We start from the raw sequence: 22,807 nt of genomic DNA, 5'->3' as shown, positions 1-22,807 counted from the left end.
ACGAAAACCTTTGGGTGGAACACCATTTTTATGGAGGCCTGCGCCTTGTCGAAGGTTCTGAATGTTGTCACAAATTTGTCTAATTTCTTAACAAAAGGCTCCCCGAAGAGCCCCCCATGAGACACTGCACCAGCCTCTGAGGAAGCAAGGTACCCAAGTTTGAGGTCTACCTTTAGCAGTAGGGAGCATCTCCTCTTAGTTTCAGTGCCCAGAAATACGATGGCACGTTGGGCCCAACCTGACACAGACTCGGGAGAGAGCAGGCTATTGGATGCCTTAGCTTCTTCTGTGAGGTCTAAGATCTTCATGAGTGGCCCACAAGCACTCCTGGAGGGATTGTCCTGGCATGCCCTCCAGGAACTATCTAGCCTTTACTTGGGGTCGCTGATGTATTTCTGCAAGAACGTGGCCATTCTAGAGTCTATCTCGGGGGTGCCTGCCACTTTACCCCCGAGGGCGGGTCGTGGGCATTCTGCCTTAAGGCAGGCCCTAACCTCTTTATCCAGAGGTTTCCTGAGGCGGCTGGCTACAAACTGGGCGACCTTATCCCCAGTGATCCACTCCGAGGAACGTGGGTGGAGGAGGTCTTCAAGAACCAGCATATCTGAGGAGGGTCCGCACCACTCGCCAGTGGGCGCCAGGGCCGCGAGGGGCCCGCTTCATCGGTGTACTCTGTGGGTGATTCGTCACCATCGTTCCCCCCCCCCACCTTGCGGGGCTACCTCGTCCAACCCTTTGGGGGTTCAAGGAAGGGGTGGGCTAGAAAGACCGTTTTAAGGCACCCAGGTTGACAGCTGACTCCTGCCTGCACTTAGGGGCGTGAGTGAGGGGGCGTGCCCCTTGAATAGGAATACGCTCTTTCCATAAAGCATCTTTCGAAGGGGCCCATGGCCACCGCGACTGCCTGGTGGATGGAGGCATCCACTGCGTCACAGAACTCATTGTCTAGGGGGAGAACCTGCAGGGACTCCTCTTCAACATAATCCCCATCCATGTTACAACAAGCATTTGCAATGCAAAAGGTCTCGGATTAGGAAAGTTTGAGCTATTGGTATTGTAAATGACAAATTTTGTAATTATGTGTTGGTTTTGAAAATAGCTAAATTAATAGCTTTGTCATTTACAATTCCAATAGTTTTAACTTATGCAAATGTGACACCTATAGCATTTGTAATGCAATTTGTGTTGTATTTACGTGACTTAGATGTATTGATATTACAAATAGCAATGGCTTTTATTTTTTTTTATAATTAATACTTAAATAAAAGTTATTGTAATTTATAATGGCAATAGCTTAAACTTTTGTAAATAACTTTTGTGAAGATTATGTCCAGTGTATTTTATTGTGACGAAAATCCAAGAACAGAAGTGAAATACTAACATCTTTTTGTGACATTTGTAATAAAGCTTGAAACATTGAGAGAACATATTTGAACCAGTTGTTGTTGAATGGTTGCACAGATTGATGCTGTGGTGGCGCTGAGTGATGTTGTGGTGGCGACGAGTGATGCTGTGGCATTCAGTGATGCTGTGGTAGCGCATAGTGATGTTGTGGTCCCCCTGAGTGATGTTGTGGTGCCCCTGAGTGATGTTGTGGTGCCCCTGTGTGATGTTGTGGTGCCCCTGAGGGATCTTGTGGTGCCCCTGAGTGATGTTGTGGGGCGCCTGAGTGATGCTGTGGTGCTGCTGAGTGAATGTGTGGTGATGCGATAGAGTGAGTGCGATAGATAGATAGAGGGAGTGCGATAGATAGATAGAGGGAGTGCGATAGATAGAGGGAGTGCGATAGATAGATAGAGGGCGATGGAGTGAGGGCGATAGAGTGAGGGCGATAGGTAGAGTGAGGGCGATAGAGTGAGGGCGATAGAGTGAGGGCGATATAGTGAGGGCAATAGATTGAGGGCGATGGAGTGAGGGCGATGGAGTGAGGACGATAGATAGAGTGAGGGCGATAGATAGAACGAGGGCGATGGATAGAGTTGGAGAGAGAGATGTAGAGAGAGAGAGGGTTATAGAGAGAGAGGGTGTAGAGAGAGGGGAGTGTATGTAGAGAGAGGGGTGTAGAGAGAGTGGTGTAGAGAGCGAGGGGGGTTTAGAGAGAGTGGGCTAGAGATTGAGGGAGGTGTAGAGGGAGGGGGGTGTAGAGAGAGGGGGTGTAGAGAGAGGGGGGTGTAGAGAGAGGGAGGGTGTAGAGAGGGAGGGTGTAGAGAGGGGGGATGTAGAGAGAGAGGGGGTGTAGAGAGAGGGGTGTAGAGAGGGGTGTAGAGAGGGGGGTGTAGAGAGGGGGTGTAGAGAGAGGGGTGGTGTAGAGAGAGAGAGGGGTGTAGAGAGAGGGGTGTAGAAAGAGAGGGGGTGTAGAGATGGAGGAGTGTAGAGAGAGAGGGGTGTAGAGAGAGGGGGTGTAGAGAGAGAGGGGTGTAGAGAGAGAGGGGTGTAGAGAGAGGGGAGTGTATGTAGAGAGAGGGGTGTAGAGAGAGGGGTGTAGAGAGAGGGGTGTAGAGAGAGTGGTGTAGAGAGCGAGGGGGGTGTAGAGAGAGTGGGCTAGAGAGCGAGGGGGGTGTAGAGCGAGGGGGGTGTAGAGAGAGGGGTGTCGAGTGAGGGGTGTTATCGAGAGAGGGGTGTAGAGTGAGGGGTGTAGAGAGAGAGGGGTGTAGAGAGAGAGGGGTGTGGAGAGATGGGTGTGGAGGGAGAGGGGTGTGGAGAGAGAGGGGTGTGGAGAGAGAGGGGAATGGAGAGAGGGGGGTGTGGAGAGAGGGGGGTGTAGAGAGAGAGGGGTGTAGAGAAGGGGGTGTAGAGAGAGAGAGAGGTGTAGAGAGGGGGGTGTAGAGAGAAAGGGGTGTAGAGAAGGGGGGTGTAGAGAGAGAGAGGTGTAGAGAGAGGGGTGTAGAGAGAGAGGGGTGTAGAGAGAAGGGGTGTAGAGAGAAGGGGTGTAGAGAGGGGGGTGTAGAGAGAGAGGGCTGTAGAGAGAGAGGGGTGTGGAGAGAGAGGGGTGGAGAGAGAGAGGGGTGTAGAGAGAGAGGGGTGTAGAGAGAGAGGGTGTGGAGAGAGAGGGGTGTGGAGAGAAAGGGGTGTGGAGAGAAAGAGGTGTGGAGAGAAAGAGGTGTGGAGAGAGGGGGGTGTAGAGAGCGAGGGGGGTGTAGAGAGCGAGGGGGGTGTAGAGAGAGAGGGGTGTAGAGAGAGAGGGGTGTAGAGAGAGAGGGGTGTAGAGAGAGGGGGGTGTAGAGAGAGGGGTGTAGAGAGAGGGGTGTAGAGAGCGAGGTGGATGTAGAGAGAGGAGTGTAGAGAGGGGTGTGTAGAGAGAGAGGGGTGTAGAGAGGGGGGTGTAGACAGAGGGGGTGTAGAGAGAGAGAGGGGTGTAGAGAGAGACGGGGTGTATAGAGAGGGGAGTAGAGAGAGTTAAGGAGGTCCTTTATCTAAGATGACTTTTTCATTACACGTCCTTAATTTACCAAGAAAATGCGAGACTATGTCTTCACATTACCATACATTGAAAACGTCTTAAAGTATGTGCTTGCAACAAAGTGTAAACAGATCCCGGCCTGTTTGCTCACACTACAGATTTTAAGTTTATTCCGGATCAAAAGCAGCTGGGGTGTTGTGTGTACTTATAGGAATAGGAAATGTGTTAATTCCTTAACAGGTGTTGACGCAATTCATGTCAGAATTGTGGAATAATTAGCCAGAAAAATAACCCTGTGTCAATACAGAAGGTTTGAGAAATAAGTGCTTGAGTGTATACCTTATCAACGATCACTCTTGGTATGCAAAGTGAGATTCAGTACCATCATCTTCCAAAAAAAGCTCTTTACCATTATCAAAACAGCTATTAGCGTTTAGGAGCATTTTTACTCAGAAAGAAACTCAAAAATACTGTCTCATGGACCAATAGTTTAGAAAATCCCTTCCGTAGATCCGTCTTGGGGAGATCACTGATCGAGTTTTCTAAAGTTAACACTAAAGTGAGCGAAATCCCCCCAGGAAGGATCACAACTTCACCTAGAGGGCTTGGGGAAAAAAATACTAAGCAAAGTTTAATTTTTAAAGATTTAAAAATATATAAAAAGGTTCCTTTGTGAGAGATTTGTAGTGGTGCCTAATGATCCACTGACTTGTGAATGTTTATACATGCTAAATATTTATAGATCGTCACATTCTATGCTTGTGTCTGCAGCCACGTCGGTGTATTCTTGAATGTGTGTGTGTAAGAAGCTTATGTAAATGCAGTATGTATGCACACATTAACATATACATTATATAGCTATAGATCAATGCACCTGAATACACAGAAACCTGTATGTATGTACATATAAATAATGTCTTGACCTATACGTGGAGGAGATGATGAGTTCTGTGTTCCCAAGACAGAGTATTCAGTCTAAAATCGCCATGGGCACTTCCTGATTTTTGTGCAACATTCCTGAGTGAGGGGAGGGGAAGCTGAGGTTTTGTGAAAAGTAAGGATAATAAGAATGAGCAAAGCAAATTTGCCGCATGGGGATCGGAGGTTCAGTGAGAGACGGGCTGAGGCAGAGAGGTAATGAAATAGAGAAGTACACCGGGACAGAGAGGGAGCGATAGGTATATGCTGCTGTGAAACAGAGCCAGAAGTAGGAAGGATAGACAGACAGCGGATGGATGGATGTAGGAAGCGAGCGACTGGGAAAGAGGAGATAAAATATGCAGAAAGGATTAAGAGGCACGAGAAATATAGCATGTCCACTACAGTGGTGGGAAAGACATTGAGACAGAGGGATGGGGGAGGAATTGTGACTGAAAGGCAGAGGGCGAGTGACTGAGACATGAAGGAAGCAGATGAGAAGAGATGGAGAGAAGGGAAAGCAATCTAGCTAGAAGCATGGAACAGGGCACGAAAGGCCTAGAGATGCGGCGAGAAAGAGAACATACAGAAAGAGTTTGGTTGGAAAAAGGAAAGGGTTGAAAAGGAAAGACTGAGGGAGAGGGAGGGAAAGATAGATTGAGACAGAGATTGTGTTTTTAAATAGTAAAAGTGGCTCACTGAGGAAACAAACAAGTCTTCACGGCTCGATGCTGTTTGGGAGGTGGGAGTGGAAGTAGGAGAGGGGGGAGTGATAGGGATGAAAGCGCTAGCGGCAAATGGTGACCTGCAGAGCGCGTGAAAAACAATCACTTCAGAGCAGCGCATTGCTTTGAAGTCTCATGGCGGGGGACGGGGGAGCAGCTTGGGAGGCATTCCATTGAAGTCTGGTGCTGCGAGGCTTATGGGTTTGATGTGGACGCGCGTCTCACACGACTGGGTCACATGAACTGCACGTAATCCGCTTGGTCAAAGAGTTTGTTTCGCCTACTATATACTCGTTATTAATAGCGAGACCTAATAATAGCTATTAATAGCGAGACCTAATAATAGCTATTAATAGCGAGACCTAAAAAGGGGGGCTCACCAGGCTTGAGACACTAAGGGGACTGAACGGTAAGCTCCTTGCCCCACAAATTTAGCGAACCTGGGGTTCTGGAAGGTTTTGGCGGGTTTAAGAGCCCTGAGTTTGGCCGCACAAGCGCAGGAGTTGGGGAGGTTAGGACTCCCCCGGGAGAGGACTCACCCACTTGTAAGGGGTATCCACAACACCTGGGCCGGGCCCCAAAAGGCAGCCTAAGAGAGGGAACACAAGTGATTGATGCAAACACCAAACAGGCTGCCACAGTTATTTTACCGACCCGATATAAACAGGTATTAGGCTGCCCGAGTATCAAAACTGACCCGCTTTAGTCGGGCGTAAACTCTTCCAGGCGGTATGGATCTGTGACTCTGCATGGAGGCGCACTGCTGCCAGGTTTGAACCTGACAGGAAAGTATGCGAATCCCCCGCGGAGCAACGAGACGCGGCCGGCACTGCACGCAGACCCTGTGGCGGCTCCCGCACGCTACCGCGGTGCCCAAGATTGTGAGGTGCCGTGAATGGAGTGATGAGGAACGCTCCCACAGGACCTAGAGGTGCAGCGATATCTCCGTGCGCTACAGGCAGAAAAAAAACACATTCAAAATCATAACTTGCAATGTAAATAACAGCAACACATCAGTATATCGTATAAGGAAAACAGAATTTCATGACTTAACGGCTGGGGAGCAGGAAAAGGAAGAGGACTTATCCTAGCAGCCCTGTGCCTCTCAGGACTTCCAGTGCTGCCGATTGGTTCCCCTTTGTTGTTGACCTTTCCCTAGGACACATGAGAAAGATAGTTTTTTATATGAAAGTTGAACACTGCTGGTTGTGGAAAATAAAGAAAGTAGAGCATAATATTCGCTTCCGGTCCTGCCATAAAATGCAGTTACGTCTTGTGCAAGTCCTTTGCCAGCTTCCATAGACAAGTACTAGCCAACACAAGTTTCAACACTTACTAGTGCAACCTGTCATGGTGCTTGAATGAAGTCTAAAATAAAATCAGAATGGGGCACAGTCCTGATCAGCCTAAAAGCAGTATGGGTTGCTGCTATGATTGACTCGGGATGCTATTATAGAAGCGTGGTGCATGTTATATGTCTGTAGAAACATGAGGGAAAGTGTGTGGGCACTTCACAGGGACAAAGAAAATGTCTCCTTTCTGGGATGTTGACCTCCTGTAAGGAAGTAAAATATTAAACGGTTAAGTGGTAATTACATTCATGTAATTTATGCATTGTAGTAGGTGCTTAACATATATTGATTAGTGATGGGGCTGTCCCTATTGGTGAATATTCTGTCTTTCACAAAGTGAATTTCCTTTATTTTTACACCTTTGTTTCTGCTCGGGAAGCATTTTGAAGAACCAAAAAGAAAATACTCAAGGGTGGCGTGAAAGGGAAACTGCTACATTACCCTCTCCGGGTTTATTGCTCAGAATCCAGAACAGGTAACACTGCTCAGGATGCAGGTCTCTTTCAAGTAGACCATGAACCTAAAATGTTTTTGTGAGAGGGATGAATCAAAATATTTTCTGTTTGTTTTGATAGGGTGTCGAAGAACGAGAATTGGCAATTATCTATTTGCAGAAATTAATTCGTGGCAGAGCTGTTCAGAATATGGTGAGTACATGCCTTCTTCTTTGTACTGTTGTTTAGTCTGTAAACCAGCGTTAACACGTTTTCATTTTGTATAGACGGCATAGACGTCTCTGCTGTCTGAATTCCGAAACTTTGAATAGGCCAGCCTCTGTACTGTAACCCACGTGGGAGCCTGACTAGGTGTCATGCAGCAAAAGGTTGAATTCAAGAAAGTGAGATAGCTGCCTATTCATACATTTCTCCAAGAGTTGAGCTATCATGGGCAGGAGAGAGATGGGTCTAAAATTAATAAGGACTTTAGGATCAGAGGAGGGTTTTTTTGGACAGAGGGATTAACATGGCTTGTTCCAACATTTGGGGACAACGGCCAAGTTCAGAGCGTCATTCAGAACTTTGTTTGAAAGGGGATTTGCAACTTGAGAGACATGTTTAAAATGTAAGGAGTGCTCTAAAGGGGAACCTGATTTACTTTTCTCAAGTTCTGTTGCTGATTCTTCTAAGGAAATGTAGTTATGTTTTGTAAGTAAGGGGCCAGAATGAGAAAAAGGTTCCACCTCCTGATCCTGCGGATGCTGCATGGAGAATTGCTCATAAATAGCCTGAATTTTCTTTAAAAAGAAATTGGAGAGATCTTCACAGAGCTCCATCAAGTAGCAAAGAACATTCTTAGTTACCGTAAGAGAGAGGAAGGAGTTGACAATTTTAATGAATTCCTCTGGTTTATTAGAGACTTCAGGAATTGAGGTAGAAAAGAAAGATTTTTAGACTTTCTGAATAGTACGTTTTTAAGGGCAGCCTGGTAAGTTTATTTGGCCTCCTTGTCATAATAGCATGTCCATCTCTGCTCTAGTTTTTTGCATAGGGATGTCTCCACCTTAGAAGTGGTGGCTTTTTTGGGTCAAGCATATCCAGAGCATTGACCAGCTAGTTATTGAAGCAAGTCCAGTCCTGATCTAGGATTTCTCCCAATTTAAAGGCAGTAGACTGTAATGTCTCCTTCAACTGAGCATCCGAGATTTTATGCCAAGGTCTGGAGATTTTACTCGACAGATCCTGTGAGCAGTAAGGCGTAGGGTAAATAACATTAAAGGGGATCAGAAAATGGTCTGACCTTGTACGTTTAAGTACAGGTTTCACCAGGACGGAAGTGTGCTTTGCAAAAATGAGGACAAGAGTGTAACCTGCTTTATGTGTGAGCTCCCTTACCATCTGTTCAAGAATAAAGCCTTCCATTGAGAGAGGAATTGCTGAGCAAGTCTGTTATTTGGGTCGTCCACGTGCAAATTAAAAACACTTTGTACCGTGAAATTGGTGTGGAGAAGAAACAGTTGACCTAGTACATCAGAAAGTAAATGCAGCAAGTTGGCCGAGGCATCCAGGGTCCAGTAAATGAGTACCCAAGATAGGTCAAAGGAGGGGTCAGAATAATAGTAAAAGGTAGTCCTTCAACATTTTTGTGTTTGTTATTTTGGAAACAGAGCGGGAGTAAGAGGAGCAATGTATGATTGGCACCACGCCCCTGTTTTTATCCACCTGATCAATGTGCTTGATTAGGAAATCGGAAGGGGTTAGCTAGGACAATATCAGCGGCCGAGCACTCTTTGAGCCAAGTTTCTATGAGAAACATGTCCCAATGATTGTCGGTAATTATGTTCAAAATATCAAGGGCAGGTCTAGGTAAAGAATGGCAATTGATAAGACAATCCGAAAAAGAATTGCAAACGGGGGGTTAAACCACAGAATTAATCATGGAAGTGGCCTTATGGGGCGGGATTCTGTTGCCCCAGCCATATGTCAAGCTAAGTTTCAAGCTAGGTATGCTGGAATAATTAGGGCAAAACCCACAAAGGGACACATGCTCCCCATAACATATTATGGCATGGGTTTTCATATAATAAAAAGAAAAGGCAGTCCAAGATGGGCTTCATGCGTGCACGGACATCCGCCATCTGGAGGGGATTGGATCGGATTGACCTAGACAGTATGTGTCACATGCACAAACAATTTGCTTTGTCAATGCTTGTTTTTTAACCTGATTGGGCAAAGATTTTAAGTGCCTGACTTTGTAGTGCTTACGCACTATAGACTATGGAGCAGTTTGCTAACTTGCTTCCTGTTTCTCTGCAAGCCCAATCTGCACTTAGACTCAGCAGCACTCTCCTTTCGTGTTTTTCACACTAGTGTGCTGTTTGCGCTATGCAAGTTAGAGGACAGAATTTATGAGCACCCGATCAGTACTCCTCTTTCCGCTGAGCTCCTATAGGTTTTGCTTGAGGCTACACTCAGTACTGCTTTCCTGCATGCACACATCCATGCTCCACTTCAGCATTGGAAACAATGGCGTTATCTGTGAATTACTCCTCATTACAAATGTAATACTTTAATGCATGAAATCTCTGTAAATGCAAAATAATGCAAAACATACTTGTCCCTGTATATTTACTGTTTGCTCAATGAGATTGTAAGATAGCCATCAATAAACTTTTCTTTTGAAAATAACTAAAATACTCCTAATGCATTCTCTGAGGCTTGAGAGGAAGAGGATTTTGAGGACTTGCTATAGTCAGGTAAAAAAAAATGTGATGTCTGAATTAAAAAGTTGTATCTATATGTTTAGGAAAGATCACATGGGCCGCATTCCAGTCAATTGTTTTACCAGTGCACCACTCCAGACAAGGGCTAGTTTTGTGGAAATCAGAGTTGGCCCAAATCCAGTGGAAACAGCCCAGTCGGCACCGATAGATCATATCCTCTCTTAAACAGGAACAAAAGCAACCATAGAGTTCATCCTTCATGGACACCATTAGTGAGGTGCAGCGTGTTTCCTGTATCACAGCGAGCATGGGACCCATATCTATGCATACCTATAAAACGTAAGCAAATATACTTAAATATGAACGTGACTGGTGTCGTCTATGTTTAAAAGCCTCAGTCACTGGTAATTGTTTGAGCTACATTCCAATTCAGTATGCCACTCCATAATGGAATGACCAATCCTAACTGTCAGGCCCCATACCTTCAGAAAGGAAATACAAGTAAACCACTACTGATTGTAGTAAATTGAGTCTTTGCTTGAGGAAGGTGGTTGAAGAGGATGAAGACCCTTCTCAAGCAACAATCCCAATCCTTCTCTGGGCGAACCACAAAAATCACTACATTAAACCTGTAGTTACCTCTCTGGTAGGTTTGCACAAAAGCAGTCAGGCTTAAATTAGAGGTACTGTATTAAGTATTTATGCAGCAAACAAACCGTAATAAAGTGAAAACATATAGCATGAAAAAATCCACACCAATTTATAAACATAGAGGTCATTTGAATAAATAAAAGGACACAAAAATGAATCAAATCCAACCAGTAGAACCGAAATTATGAATAATTTTTAAAGTTTTTAGTGGAAAATAGCATCCAAAAGATCAAAGCGGGCACCGAGTTGCGCAAGACCAGTATAAAGTTGAAAGTTTTTGCCAATTGTGATGGAGCACGGTTCCTCTCCCCAGCTCCTCTGGGGAGAGGAGTTGGCCTAACGGCTAGTGTGGTCGACCTCGAATCTGGGGAACTGGGTTCGAGTCTCGGCAATGACGCTGAACATCCTGTGATTCTGGGCAAATCACTTAATCTCCCTGTGTCTAACAAAAAATTAATGTGTCCTCATGTAATGCAACTGGTGCTATGTAAAGCGTTCTGATACCTGATTCAGGTCAAGTTCGCGCTATATAAAACTATGTAAATAAAAATAAAGCCCGGTCTTGGCTTATCTTCGGACTTAGAAGAATTTTTTTATTGAAATGTCTCAGAAGGTAAGGTTCCGCTGGCCAAGGCACCTGGCAGTGACCGAGGAGGAGGCATCATTGTCGGGAGCCACTGGAAGATGTTGTGGTGAAGATTTCTAAATTCAGACTTTGACACTTTTTGGGAAGTCGAAAATCTACAGCGAGACAATGCTGCAGGTTGTAGTCGACGAGGGCTCCACAAGACTGGATACCGTTGCTTGGAGATCCCGGTGAACATGTGGAGATGAATGTAGCAGGAGCTACCTAGAAGTCAGTCTAACTGGCCATGCACCTGGGGCGGATTGGCGAGCAGGTAGGCCCTGGTCTATCAGTTCTCCGGCCACTTTTTGGTGGAGAATTTTCTAAGTCCTAAGTTTCAGTTTCTGGCAGTTTGGACACCTCAAACTCCACTTTCAAGGGTCTAGGACTGGATGGGCACCACCTAGAGGGCATGACTCGCTTCAGTCAGAGTCTAGGTGCAGATTCAGGGTTGTTGGAGCTTGGTGTCTCCCTGTTGATCGAATCAGGGGGCCAGCCAAATAGGCCTTGGAGTTCAAGTAGCAAGGCAGGCCTCAAGTCGTAGGCAGTACTCTGAGGGTACATGGCAGGCTTTAAGCAGCCGGGAGATCCTCTGGTAGAACCAGGACAGTCCTTTGAAGTACAAAGCAAACCTCAAGTAGCAGAGCAGTACTCTGAAATAAAACGCAGTCCTTCTGAGTGTCCTCCACAGGTCCAGGAGTGAAGACTTGGACTGAGGGTCCAATATTTATACCTGGTGCAAGGCTTGAAGTAGGAGAAACATCTAGACTTCCTCTCACATTAGGTTCTGGAAACTACCTTCCTCCCCCGCCCAGGCTCCAAGTGATATGGTTTGGCAAAAGGCTGATGCCAAGTTCCCTGTGAGCGTCTTGGGAGTAGCTGTAGGAGAGTAGGGTCTGCTTCCTATGGTCACCCCCACTTTTTGCTGTGATTCTCTGGTTTTTCGACGTTAGTGTGGCTGTGGGCCTGCTAATCAGACCCACAGCCCAGCTGTTCTCTCTCTAAACTAATACCATGTACTTTAGGTACATACCTGATTGGGTATTGGGTCACCTTTGTGAACCCCTGTATAGTGTACCATAGGTACCCAGGGCATAGGTGCATCCAAGGCCTACCAGGGGCTGCCGCATGTATTATGCCACCCCTGGCTGGCCATCCAAACTGACACCACAGGCTGATCACTCAGCTTGGGTAAGGTGGTACAATCACCCCTTACTTAGATATAGTATACCTATATCTACCAATATATATAGACGCATATGCACCTATAAGTCACTGCTATGGTAGGCCTCGACAATCCTGGAGGCAGAGTGCTTGATTTTATGTGAGAGGGCACCCTCGCATGAGCTGAGCCCCTTTACAGCTTTCGGAACCATCTCCTTATAGCTGTTCTATGATATAGGCATACCATATAATCTTAAGTGCATTATAATCCTCGCGGTTAATGCTAACTTTGGTTTGGCTTTATCAAAACATGCCGTGTAAGGTGTCAAACACTTTGGAATACTACCCCCCCCCCCGCCAAGTCTGGCGGCGGGGGTAGCATTCCACCCTTCTAGAGGGGAAAAGACATGCATGTTATTGCTTTACCCGGTTAAAGTTAAACAGAGCCTCAAAATCACAAAATGGATGCTGCTGCCACAGACACGAGTCTGACCTCCTGCTGCTGGACTCCGGCAGGGGAGGCCTGGACAATAGGTTTCCTGCCTTGGGAGGTGCTAGCACTTCTCCAGACAGGCTTTTAGTGTATTGGGGCAGGGAGGGCTGCAAAACGGGACACTGCCTGGGGCACACAAGGTGCTCCATGCATAGCCCGGTTCAAACCAGTTGCTGGGACACTCCAGCCCCGCTCTGGCGCGAAACTGGACAAAGGGAAAGGGGTGTAACCACCCCCTTCTCAGGTCCACCCATAGGAGGGACCTAGCAGGTAATCGAGCCCCTAAAATCAGTATAAAGATTGGAGCTGTGTCCCCAGGACTTTAGATTATCCTGGAATGAAACTCTGATACAACTCTTGGACCTTCGACGTTCTATTTCGACTGTAAGACTGAAGACATCTCCCTTGTGGTCAAGGAGTGACCACCCTGTGCAAACAGGCACCATCAGTAACTTGCTGGTCTGCTGTGTCGACGCTCCCGACGGAACCCAAAGACTCAGCTACACAGGAACTGGACTTCCAGACTTCTCTGACTCTTACCCACATCCACAGCAAAGCTGAGACCCGTGGCGGACACGATAGACGTGGGACCGGACACCCTGGACATCCTGCATTTTGCTAACAGCTCGACTACCGAGGTACCCTCGCAGTTGTGCATTGGGGTATGAGAAGCCCCAGACCCGAGCGCCATTTGCACCGAAGCTCAGCCCTCCACACTCCACGAGTGCCGCGTGGGGCCCGCTCTTGCATTTCAGCTCAACGCGTCTTCCCGGTTGCTAGCCCGTTGGCTAGTGAGCCCCCTGAAGACAAACCTTTGAAACCAACTTGCTTTACTGGTTGCTCCAGGCTTGCTCCAGCTTCCCTGCAAAGGAGAAGCTCCCCAGACCTTGCGGGTCTGACCTGAAGCCCATCTTCACTTCCTGCGTGGATTGCGTTTGCCATGGCTTGTTGGGTCCAGTCCGGATACCGACACCGCAGTCAACTAGATCCTTCGTGGGACAGCTCGAATCCAGCTCCTGGTCGTCGTCGACGCCTCCTGGTCCTCGTGGCTGCAGACACAAGCTTCACCTCTTCACCTGAGATCATCGCGACATCGCCTGGTTCCTTCCTGGTTCCTTCCTGGTCACTGGCTAGTGACCCAGACTCTGTCCCCTCTGCTTTCAGGTTCTTCAGTTCCTCGATCCACCCTTGGATCCACCCGGACACTCTTCCTCCAGCCGCCTGCAGCACTTCTTTTGCAGAACTCCATTGAAAGCATCGACGAAACCCGACACCAAAAGGCACCTTTGCACCCGGCTTCCCTGGGTGAGGTAACACGAGTACTGCTCCCGTGGGTCTTGATTCTCTGAAGTGTCCTAGTCTAAAGGGGTTTTGTCGTAGTCCATCCGGAAGTGCCCTAAAACAGTAACTTTGTAACTTCTTCGTTCTCCATTATAAGTCAATGGTAACTCGCGACTGTGTTTAGACACTGCACGCGTCTCCCGTGGGTCTCTTACTTCCTAACCTTTGGTTGTTTAGTGTAGCCCCAGCGATTCCCTAGGCCCTAGGCCTATTCACTATTTCTGCAGTGGTCCTTATACCACTTACTTAGTATATGGTTTGTGAGGCCCCAAGGGCAAAACTGTATTTGTGCAACTTATCGTATGCTAATTGAATAACTTGTGATGTACTTCGATCTCTGACCTCATAAAGAGTGCAGAGGGGTTGTGTTAGAAATAAATACATATATATTTGATATATACCTTATGTAGTGTCCTTTCATTTGGTATTCAAGGGATTATAATTGGTAAAACAGCTTGCTTTACATGCTCTCTGAAGTCTTAGCCTATGACTGCTGGTCCGTGCTACCACTAGGATAGCTTGTCTATGACGTTGACTTTACAACCACCATCAATAAGGGTCGTTTAAACTGGTGCAAGGTGCCCACTAGAATAGTGGACATCATATGCCAGGCTAACTTCTCACAGTAGCCCCTTTGAGATGTAAGTTAGGCAGGGAACAGCTCTGCTCCTCCCATCGTGGTATGATGGCCCAGCCAGTCCACACCTAATCCCATGTGGCATTTTCAGAATTGTGACACAATCCAACCTTGCCATTAAAGAGAACTTTAAATTACAATTCTTTTGAGACCAAACATGGCATTGCTACCTTTTCCCAGTCAAACTTTAACACATATTAAATGTAATAAGGTAGCCCACATTATCCTATGGGAGAGGTATGCCTCACAGTAATGAAAACAAATGTGGGAGTTTTTTACTACAAAGACATATAAAACTTGGAAGTACATGTCTGACTTTTTAAATACACTGCACCCTGCCCTTTGGGTTGTTTATGGCCTACCTTAAGGGTGATTTATATGTATTAAAAGGGAGGTTAGGCCTAGCAAATGGTTTATTTTGCCAGGTCGACTGGGCACTTTAAAACTGTTTACAGGCTGCATAGGCAGACCTGAGACATGTTTAAAAGGGCTTCTTAAGCAGGTGTCAGAATAAATGATACAGGCCCACTAATAGCAATTAATTTACAGGCCCTGGGTACATGTAGTACCACATTTCTAGGGACATATAACTACATTAAATGTGGCAATTGGGTGTAGGCCAATTTTACCATGTTTTATGGAGACTGCACAAGTACTTTAGCAGGGTTTAACATGAGTCCTAATGCCCAAAAAAACTTGCCGACCTCAACTTCCACCTGTAAGACCACACCAACGAAAACACCAACAAAGTCCTGGAAGATATTAACACTGGATACCTACTCTCCCTGACCGTTACCAACATTTTCAGGATCATGGTGGACCACCTGAACTGACCACTGCCTCATAGTGGTCACCCGAACTGACCACTGCCTCATAAGCTTTGACCTGCTCCTGCCCCACCACTACGGAATCACACCTTCCAAAACCACCCAAGGCAGCTGGAACAGGATCACAGACTAAATATGGTTCTCAAAGTTCCAACCTCTCCCTGTCCATCACCTTCTTCAAAGCCTGGATCATCTCCTGTGCAGACTCGGTTGCCCTAATTAAGACCATGACCAGCCCTAGATCCAGATCCAGATCTCAAGCCAGCTTGTGCACAGAACTACAGTTCTCCAAATGCCACAGCAAGCAGCCATAACACTGGTAGTGACACACCCACAATGTACATGACAGAACCTCTTCTTCACTCATATCCTTCTTCCACTAACAACCAGCAACTCAGATCAACAAACCGCTCAGTGCAGACTGAACCTACTGAACACATCTGCAACAAGGCCAAAGAACTTTACCTCCTCCTCTGCCACCTCCATAACCATCGCCCCATCTCGGGAGCTTTGCACCGTGCTCTCCATTACTTCAGCAACAAAATCAGGACAAGTTACAGCAACTTCCCCACAACCGGACCTATCCACCCTCACTGCCCTCCAACCAGATTAGACAAATACCCCAGAAACTATGATGGCATCATCACCTCAAAACAGACTGCCATCATCATGCGCTCCATTCACTCAAGAGTCCCATAGGATCCATACTATACTTCATCTTCACCAAAGGACTTGACCCCATCTGCCCTGTACTCACCCTGATACTCCTCCACTCCTGCACCACATCCACCTTCCTGACACCCGGTAGCACAGTACCATGCTACCTCTGCTGAAGAAACCCTCAGTAGACCCGAAGACTCGGGCTACCTGCTGATCAATCTCCTTAGTTCCCCCAACCCCAGTCAAGCTACTGGAAAAAACTTGTAAGCAAATGACTGACTTGACCGCCTCAACATCAATCACCTCCCGGACCCCTCTCAATATAGATTTAGATCACAGAATCACAGCACCAAGACCACCATTGAAGACCTCCACATGATCATGGACACTAGCGACATAGCGGCACTCATCCTGCTCAACCTTTCTATCCAGTTTACACATCCCACACCCCTTTTTCAAGTGCGCCTGATTTGCCAACTAATAAATTATTTTTGGACACAATCTAGGCATTTTTAACCACTACACTCTCACTTTCACTTGTCAATCAAACAAAAAAACCTGCTCCGCAGTAATTCTGGCATTGAAGCACACCAGGGGGGCACTCGGCCTCTCCTGGTGGGGCCCGATGATGAAGCATGTCACCAACTATGTTGGTGAGTTAGGGCTTTCTAAAGAATCAAGTTTGAGTCTTCATGCCTGCTCTTCCCCTGAGAAGGCACACTCTTTTGTTGTTTTGACTATATGAGCTGGGGACCAAGAGTGCTCCTTAGATAATTTTTCCCTCTCTCTCTTGTTGATATTTGGTACTGAAGAAAATATACACAGATGATCCAGATAAGCAGTCTATTTACTATCTTAATCCAGCTGACAAAGCTTCATGCTGTGACTTTTGTAAAACTTTTCCTTCCAAGGCTTAGATGAAAAGGCAAATGAAGGAGGTTGGCACTCTACCTCCTGGATCTCCATCCCTTGAAAAGTGGTCCACCAAGTACTTCCATGGTGTTGCAGAAAAGGAAATGTGAAGTTTCCAGAGCCAGACGTATTACCTAAAGCACCTTCAGCCACCCCCTCAAAGGAAAGAACCTGGAGTTTCCTCAGGTAAACACTCCAGAAAAGGGGGAAGATCTATTTGTACAAAAAATTACACTTGAAGCCATTTATCTTGAAGAGCTGGCAGAATTGGTGTCCTCGCCATCGATGACATAGTCATCCTCACCATCGATGACATAGTCATCCTCGTCAAAGAAAAAGAAGCCATCATCAACCATCCTGTTGACATCTCCATTGAGGTCTATGACGTAGACCTTGACAATGGCAATGAAGAGTTCGATTTTGTTTTAGAAATTCTTGCTGATCGCAACAGCACCTTGAACTCCAAGACAATCATCAACAACTGTAGCAAGAATGTGTATCATCCTATCACTGATGACCTCGTAGATGACAAGTTTCCCTTTACCCTCAACAACAAGACCAGCATTGATGCCTGCTGTCACGACAACAGCCTCGTCAATGAAGTCAATTTAAGTTTCAGATTCCTCTTCACCACAAAAATTGGCACCACATCTACCAACTCAGATATCAGAATCTCAAATTGAGGTGGTTGTCAATGATCAGGAGAATGCCTTGTTTGTGCATTTAGTCCTAAGAAATTGGAGGTGCATTATGTGCCTGAGTTTGAGGAGGAGGCTGAGAGAGAGAGCCTGTGAATAGACAACTACGACCATAGATTAAAATATGATCCTCAGCCACAGGTATTTGCAGCTGGTCTCCCCCATTGTGTCTTTCTCTGTGTTATTATAAGGCACCTGAGGTCCTGCAAGTATCTGTTGTGTTCATGCTAACAGTACAACAGATGAACGCTTTTCAGGAACGACAACTATCATCTGTCCCACCTCCTGCACCACACATGCCACCTCCACCACAGCGTGGTTCCAGCTATTTCGAGACTGACACCTCCTGCAATGTTGGAGACACCTTCACAGAAGTTTTTCAAACTACCTGTCCCACTGTCACCTAAGGTCATGGGCAACAAACATTCTGATTCCATCCAGTTATCATATATGGAGGAAGAGGATGAGCGCCCAGAAGGAGCCCCAGAAGGCTGTGACAGAGATTGGAACATTACATCTTGCCTTAGGAGGGAATCAGATCACGGACGCAACATGGCTCCCCACTAGACGATATAGCATGCTTTTATGCAGTGATGGAAAGGGTAGCTAAGAAATCCAATCTCCCTATGGTGGAAGAGCACTGTTTTCTCTATGACATCAGAGAACACGCATTGAAGGCCGCAAAGTTGATTGCAATATTAGACTCTGTATGTTCCGGAGGGCCTGAAACTAATGAGTACACCATCTATGAGTCCAGCAGGGTGCCCTCCTTACAGAGAAAATATAGCATACCTGACTCAGCCCCAACCTGTCTGACAGGCCATCTGAAACCAGATTCCGTCATTGTGGCAGTGATGCAAAGAAATCTAAGAACCCTGTCATGCCTGCTTGCGCCCATCCTGGAATAGACAGCCTAAGCCATACAGTTAACTATGTGTCACAACAGTGATCAAAGCTGCAAATGCCTTGCTATCCTGGGCTGCTATGACCTCATGTACATCATGTGACGTGATATCTCGCCATTGAGCAATGTAGTTCTGGAGGTCAGAAAAGAATAGGCTGCGGCAGTAGTCCAGGAAGGGGCCAATACCTCGGCTGCCATTATTGATGCAGCAATGCATGGTTCCAATGCAGGTTCTTGCCAGCAGGCAGGAGCTGCAGAACTTCAAAGAAAAAGATAGCTATGCTCCACAGCCTTCCGCCCAGATGTCCAAGCTCAAATCTTGCACATGCCTATTGATAGATTGAAATAATTTGGAAAACATGCTCTGCCGGAGATAAAAACCGACAAAAACACTGCATGGGCCCTTGGGGCTTTAGGGACACCCTCTGACAGTACAGAAGTTCTTCCTTTGGAAGTAAAGATTTTGAATTGAAGTACCAGTTCCTGGCTCCAGAGGGCTTTACTTATGATAACTGATGGGACACTGGTGCAGAGTTCTATCCAAGGGCATTGCCATGGGCTTTGTTTTTACAGTGCAGGGAATGGGGACAGTGCTCCGGGCCTGGCTTCTCTTTTGCAAGACGACACCCAACACGGCCTGGGGAACAGCTGACAGATGTTATTTCTAAGCAGGGTGTGAATGCTTATTCCCCCCACAAACTTAAATATCTGAGGTGCAGGCCCATGGACATCAGTATGCAGGTGGTATGTACGTGGACCTGAGGGGACGCCTCCATTTTTGGGCAAAGTAAACTGTGTCTCCATGGAGCAACACTCCTTTCACACATGATCTCTCAGCCACGCAGCACACGGGTTAACATCCCACACACAATCCGCACACGCTTCAGGATCCCAGTTATAGTGTCTACACGACCTGATTTGTGGGCACAGTAGCCACCCTCTGGTACATGTGAGGATACACTTTTGGTACACCATCTGGCCATTAGAACCTGCTGATCTGTTACGAAATGGCAGAAAAAGATATGGTACACCCCAGTAGACACAGAAATTGCAGTGCAGGCCAGAATAAGTCAAGTAGAGGCAGGTGGAAACAGCTGTCCAAGCTGTGCTTGGGCTTTCATCGCAGCAAGGTGTCTTTCATAATAGAAGAAATATTCAGCAAAAAGGGTTTATTAGAAGTAGAAGCCACTTACAGCAACAACCAACAAGGCTTCTGATTGACACTGTTTTTTTCAGTTTCTTAATTCATGTTCACGGCAGTATGTCTTTCTGTACTCCGTTCACTCGCAATGCCTATTTGTTGTGAGAAGAATGTAGCATCTGACACTAGGCACCTGCGTAGCGTCATGAACTTACAGTATCAGCATCATTATTAGCGCAGTTCTCTGCTTTTTTTTAGCTTTCTGAGCCCAGTGTGTACACTGGGGAGTTTCAAAAGATGGAGGATCTATAGGAAACATTGTTACTTCTACCAACAAGAAGGCTTTCTAACCTCTTTGATATTAAATGAGAGCTCATTCCACAAAACCACAGGCAGTCACTGGTGTTGCCAGAAACAGCCCCATACATGAGATCTTCTTGGATACTATGTTTATGTATAGTTTTAAGGCTCCAGTATGTTGGGTTTTGATGGCAGATGTGGCATAGCAGTTCTATAAAATGTCTCTGCTGGGATGTCAAGTTTGCCATCACCCAAGCAGACTTTACACTTGAAGTAAATTCATATAGGGTGGCCCTGCATAGACAGTCTTGAGAAGGAAATGAGCACACTACAGAAGGCTAGAAATGCACCATCTGAACTGTGGCATTTAGAAGGTACTTTTGGTATTTTCTCCTTTTTATATCTGATGCCAATTTGGACTGTGAAAGTAAATTTATAGGGCACTGTCTCTATGATAAGATGCTCAGGGTAGATGGAACCAAGTCGACTCTCAGTTATAGAATCACTGAGGTGTACTGTAAATAGACCATGGCACCATAACAATTTTCAACAGCAGAGTTTACAGTCTTCCGTAGAGTTAAATGTTTTTCGTGACTTTTCCAGTATTGGTTATGTTATCTCACTTATATTTCAATAGATGTATGAGGGTAAAGAGAAGCGTCTGGAGCTGATCCAGGAAATGCGTTCCACACATGCTCTCCAAGAAGACGACCAGCTCTTGAAGAAAGCTGAGAAGCAGGCAACACTGGCTTTACAGCGCCAGAGGGACTTGCGTGATCACAAGGTATGACAACTAAGGGTGAACTTATAGGAAAGTACTTTGGTGGAAATTTTGGCATTTACTGTATCTAAGGATCCTCATTGATTGTCATAAATGTATAATATTTCCTCCAATGTTCATGGACCCGGAAAACTTCTTTTCCATAGTTCATTAGCAAAAATCTTAATTTGAGGTTGCCATTTCAAAGTCAGTATTTGATATGTCACCATTCACAATTTGAAGCAGGAAAGCTTTTACTGAGTTTCTCTCACTGGAATAGTCAATTTAGGAAGCACCAAAAAGGCTAGTTGAAGAATGTTAGCTCCCAGCTTAGAAACAAATGCAACACTGTATTTCAGTAGTGCAATATGAAGAAAAGAACTCCTGCTACATTAAACATTTACTAGGGTTAAAATGAGGACATTGCTCATTTAAGGGTACAGCTGCTTCCCTATCCCTGAGTGCTCCATAGTGACAGTTTGCCTCACAGCTTCTGTTCTTTTTAAATGGAAAAGTATCCAAAGTACTGAAGGAAACACTGGTATTCAAGGAGGATGGCTTGTTGTTTATATCTTCAGTGATACCTACGATACAGAACTGAAATTAAAAGTAAGTTACATTTCCTTCAGCATGGTAGAATTCTTACTGATAGTCATAAACACAGAATAGAATAACAAGCATATCCCTGATAACACATACCAGTAATTCCCAGTAAATATTTAAGAGTACAGACTGATCAAGTTATAGTCTTAATCAAAGAGAGTCTTTACAACAGCCTGACCACTTATTGTATTCATTTTAGTGTCCTAACCCAAGCAATAATGTTTAGTGAATATGTAGCCCGATCTCCATGTAGCCACCTTACAGATTTCAGAAACAGCAGCGTTTCCAACGTTCTGCAGAATGTAAATTTGATTTACCAGGCACAGGCTTGTTGGTAACAACATGGCATGCAGGACACTATTCACTTAGAAAAGATTTGTGTAATGGACCTCATCCCAGTATGAAGACGCCCATTATTTACAAATAAATCCATTGATTTGTGTATGTCTTTGGTTTTCTCTAAATAAAATGTTAACACTCTTCTAACATCTAATGATTGTAGTAATCAGTCTGCTGGGGTGGCAAGATTACTAAAAAGAGAGGTACATAGACTGGTTGGTATGAAAGTCAGAGACAACTTTGGGCAACAAATGTAGGTGCATTTTTAACACTAACTACCCTGTTGTTTATTACCCATTATATGCTTTATCTGTCTAGCTTGTCTTTGGAGGCTTTACATACTTCAAATCCAGAGTTACGATTCAAGTCTGTTCTAACCTGTTCCAGCTCTCATCTTCTGTCTTGTCCTACTCTTTACAGGCTTTACCGTACTACCATGGGTATACTAAAGCCTCCTACAGAATTAGCTTGTTCTTTCAGAGAACAAGTTCTCCCTGTTAGTTTATTCTACTGTCGAAATCAGCAGGGTCCCTGAGAAGTCATCCTCTATCCTACCTTTGAGGTAAATGCCGTATTGGCCCTTCAGGGTCCTCCTGGACATCTTCTGGCAAAATCGGCTTTTCTCTACTGTGTTAGAGTTAGAAAAGCAGCCCGCATAAATGGCATAAGGGTAGTTATCTGCAGTTTCCTCCAACGACCAGAGCACGTGAAAAACAGAGCTGGCATCTTTGTCGAATAGGAGTGAATTGGGAAAAATGGTTACTTCTTAAAGGAGCAGTCACTCTTTTCTGCTTTTCAATGTTGCTGCCAATCTTTCTGAATTTTCTTTATTTCCTACTAGTTTTTCAAGGTAATTTGAAGGCAGTAAGTTGTCTGTATTATGCAAATTACTGTTTGAGGTTTTAACCTGTCTTTTATTAAATTTAGTAGAACTAAGCTTTTAAAAATCAAATAATTCGACTTGAGATAAGCCACAGTTATTTTCTATATATGCAATAATTTTCTATTTATTTTTTCTATAATTTTCTATCTATCTACCTAATCTGTCTGTCTATCTATCTATCTATCTATCTATCTATCTATCTATCTATCTATCTATCTATCTATCTATCTAACATCTAACACGTTAAAAAAATAAACAAAGTCATCGTCGTCGACGAGAGTCACTTCAGCGTCGACGATTTCCTCATCGACGGC

At 45.4% G+C, this 22,807-nt stretch overlaps 1 protein-coding gene across 1 annotated transcript in view; it reads left to right on the top strand.

The window, feature by feature from the left end:
* The window catches only part of CFAP91 (cilia and flagella associated protein 91), a 449,409-nt gene that overhangs the window by 337,684 nt on the left and 88,918 nt on the right, over positions 1-22,807 (top strand). Inside the window, exons 12-13 of the mRNA XM_078656654.1 lie at positions 6,971-7,042; positions 20,546-20,692. Of these exons, the coding sequence (XP_078512780.1) occupies positions 6,971-7,042; positions 20,546-20,692 (219 nt within the window). The remainder of the gene's footprint in view (positions 1-6,970; positions 7,043-20,545; positions 20,693-22,807) is intronic.

Source organism: Lissotriton helveticus, chromosome 8 (genome assembly GCF_964261635.1).
Source record: "Lissotriton helveticus chromosome 8, aLisHel1.1, whole genome shotgun sequence".
NCBI classification, from domain to species: Eukaryota; Metazoa; Chordata; class Amphibia; order Caudata; family Salamandridae; genus Lissotriton; species Lissotriton helveticus.
Note: the sequence above shows the minus strand (reverse complement) of the source record. Positions and strands in the feature narration are given on the sequence as shown.